The sequence below is a fragment of the Schistosoma haematobium genome, chromosome 3 (assembly GCF_000699445.3).
Source record: "Schistosoma haematobium chromosome 3, whole genome shotgun sequence".
In the NCBI taxonomy this organism is placed as follows: domain Eukaryota; kingdom Metazoa; phylum Platyhelminthes; class Trematoda; order Strigeidida; family Schistosomatidae; genus Schistosoma; species Schistosoma haematobium.
In genome coordinates, this window is record NC_067198.1 from 25,257,998 (window position 1) to 25,261,290 (window position 3,293).

At 37.7% G+C, this 3,293-nt stretch overlaps 1 protein-coding gene across 1 annotated transcript; it reads left to right on the forward strand.

The window, feature by feature from the left end:
• Positions 1 to 272: 272 nt before the first annotated feature.
• MS3_00000092 (uncharacterized protein) lies at positions 273 to 3,181 on the forward strand. Its single transcript, XM_051208001.1, has 3 exons — positions 273 to 517; positions 558 to 1,920; positions 1,955 to 3,181. Exon 3 carries the CDS (start codon positions 2,325 to 2,327, stop codon positions 3,084 to 3,086), a length of 762 nt encoding a protein of 253 aa, XP_051069370.1. The 5' UTR covers positions 273 to 517; positions 558 to 1,920; positions 1,955 to 2,324; the 3' UTR covers positions 3,087 to 3,181.
• The last annotated feature ends 112 nt before the right edge of the window (positions 3,182 to 3,293 follow it).

The following is a 3,293-nucleotide window of genomic DNA, read 5'->3' on the forward strand; positions in this document are numbered from 1 at the left end:
CGGCTATAAGGATTGTGGAAGAGGGCACACGCTTCGAAAATGGTCATTTTGTAGTTCCTATATCATGGAAAGTGAACCCAAATATGAAAGGGGGAATTATGAAGTGGCAAGCAGTAGACTACAGAGTTTGAAGCGTAGATTGTTGAAAGATGACATTCTATATATCAAGTATACAAAAGGTATTGAAAGTAATAATAATAATAATATATTTCTGCATGTGCAGGTACACGCCGTTTTTACAGGCATGATCTATAAATTACAACATTTTTTGGTTCGCAAAATGCTTCCCAACTTATTAGGTTTATAGTTGTTATAAAGTGAAATCGTAGAGCGCTTGCTGTAAACTATGACCTTGAGAGGACGCGTACGTCAAGTTTTCTGCAAACGTCAGAAGTTTCATAGCTGTGCTCTCAGAGCAAGATTCTGAAAAAGAAAAAAAAGAGAAACAGAAGAGCAGCAAGGCACTTGGATATGAACGCCAAAGGTTGCTTAACATTGTGTAGTAGTACGGACAGAGGTAGAATAAATCAGAATAAATTCATATTTTGTATTGTTAGAGTGAAGTGAAGTCCGAGGCTCCATATTAGAGAATGTACTAATAAAGAACAATGAGTTGTGATATTTAACAAGTTGGAGTAAGCTCACATGAAGGAAAGGAAGTCAAGGTTGGTACAAGGGAAGCGGTTTATTAGAAGGGTGTGTATATAGAGGGTATAGTGTTAAGAATACTAGTGACTATATCTTTTATTGTCTTTTTTCTTTTTTTTTCTGTCCATCCGATGTCGGCCACGCAATCCTAGTGTAAAAGTCTGAGTTAGCGTGTTTTAGGTTGTCTTAGTAGAATAGCTAATCCAGCATAATATTGGAAACATGAGTCTGAGTGGTGAGCGTAGGAAGACAATCTATATCTCAGATTGACTGTCTTATTCTCAATTATAAAGAGCCTGGTACATACAAAGTGCTCTGTCCCCACAAACACGGGTGGATTGAAGTTATCGCCCTCACCATCAATGCTTGCTGGTCAGTAACTCCACCCTCCCTCCCTTTGTGATGTTAGGCTCATTTAGGCTTATTTTTTGTATACACGTCATACCTCACACAATCCTCTGTTTCACAGCCTGTTGGAAAGCACTATTTCTATAAGTACCATTTTACAAGCTTATCAGGCAGTTACAAGCTATGGACTGCGGGTAAAGCATCGATGCAGTGCCTCTGTTGACTATAGTATAAAGTATAGTTTGCCAATCAGAGTATAAGTGTTAGGAAGGGTATATTGTAGGATAGTTGTTTATTTAAGCAGGCGGAAAGAGTATAGAAGTATGAGTTGTGGATAAGGGAACGGGTGGAGAAATAATATTAATTGCTAGTCAACACAGTGTACAGAAGAGTAAAATGTTAATACAGGATAAACAGGAAGGAACTCACAGTAACTTAGTGCTGATGTTATTTTCTGTTGTCTTAACCAGTTGATTGGTAACAGGTTCCATAGATGCAAGACCACTGGTAGTAGGCAGCCGATTGTGCGGTCCTCTTGACTTTTCAGGGTGGTAGTGAGTGTCCCTTATCGACCGAGTTTAGTTTAACAGTAATGATAGGTCCAGTGAGTTACCTGTCTACTTCAAGTGAAGAAATAGGGTGGAAAAAGTAATTAATACAACTGCAAAGTAGGAAAAATAAGGCAAACTGAACTTGAAGTCCAAACTGAACTTGGATCCTACATCATCCCCACATTCAAAACAGGATCACGTAGTGATATTACTAACTATAGAACCATGGAAAAAATCATCCACAAACAGCTATTATCATTTTTACTTTCGGCTAGTCTGATCAGCCCATCCCAACACGGGTTTATGACTAAACGCTCATGTTTCACATCGCACCTGGAGTTTTTTGATCAAATTACCCAGAAAAGAGATGTTGGTCAGTCAGTGATAATTCTTTACTTCAATTTTAGAAAGGCTTTCGACAGTGTCTCACACAAACTTCTTCTTTTAAAACTCTCTTCATTTGGCATACAGAATCCCCTTTTATCTTGGCTCAAATCTTTTTTAGAAGAATGTAGCCAAATCGTTCGCTTTGGATCTTGCTACTCTAAACCTGTGAATGTAACCAGTGGGGTTATACAAGGAAGTGTGGTTGGTCCATTACTCTTTCTCCTTTTTATCAATGATGTGTGTTCCCTCTTTCAGCATGGTAAGCCTTTCCTTTTTGCTGATGACCTGAAAGTAGTTTATTCACTCTCTTCTCCCACGAAAGAAAGCTATATTTCAGTGGTAATCCAAGAGGAAATAAACAAGTTGTACGAATGGACTATTTCGTGGAATATGCCACTTAATGTTGACAAAAGTGGAGTTATTCACATTGGTCGCTGTCTTAACTTAAATATGACTGTACAGACACATACACTCAAACCTCTCAACACTGTTTGTGACTTGGGTTTAAGATCTAGCAACAGTCTGAACTTTTCTGGACACATTGCATCTCAACTATCCAAAGCTAGAAAACTCATCGGATTCATAATGACAAACTTCAATAATCTTGAATCGAGGTTATTGTTATACAGAAAATGTATCTTACACATTCTTGAATATGGTATTTTAGTTTACAGTAACTGCAGGCATAATGACCCGAATAAAAATGAATGTGTTCAAAGAAGTTTCACCAAAGCTGTTCTGAGGTATTCCGACAACAAAGAATATCACCAAAGATGTCAACAACTCAAACTAGAACCTCTGTGGATCAGACATATCAAATTAAATCTTGTTTTTATCTACCGGCTTATTAAAAATATTTCCTACTCCTCGGTATCCACCACTTCATACTCTCTGGTATCATCCCACAATCCACGCAATAAGGAAAACATTCCAGTGATTCCAAAAACCCACACAAACTTACGCCATAATTTTTTCGTTATTCTCTACTCAACCATTTGGAACAGACTGCCAGTGAACCTCCTCTGCAGTGAAACTACAACCCGGTTCAGAAGTCTCCTTGATGATTTTCTTTCCGAAGGTGGATTTTGTCACCTATTGAGTATCAATGTACTTAATAATGATTTGTACAAACAAGGTCCGTCATCCATCTAATTGACTGAAAAGCATAATGTAACCTTTGAAACTTTTCACGTCCATTTTATTTTACTTCTATACGAAGTCTGCTTATGTTCGTATCTACAATTATTAATGTTAATAATATAATTAATGATCTTCCGGCACATTAGATATTCTTGTTATCTCTTCCTATCCTTCTAAAAACTTCGAGTTCCTCCAAAGGCTACTGCCGGTCCCAAGCCC

What these genes read in the sequence shown, in the direction of transcription:
- MS3_00000092 (XM_051208001.1), top strand. Translation starts at nt 2,325, where the DNA reads ATGCCACTTAATGTTGACAAAAGTGGAGTTATTCACATTGGTCGCTGT.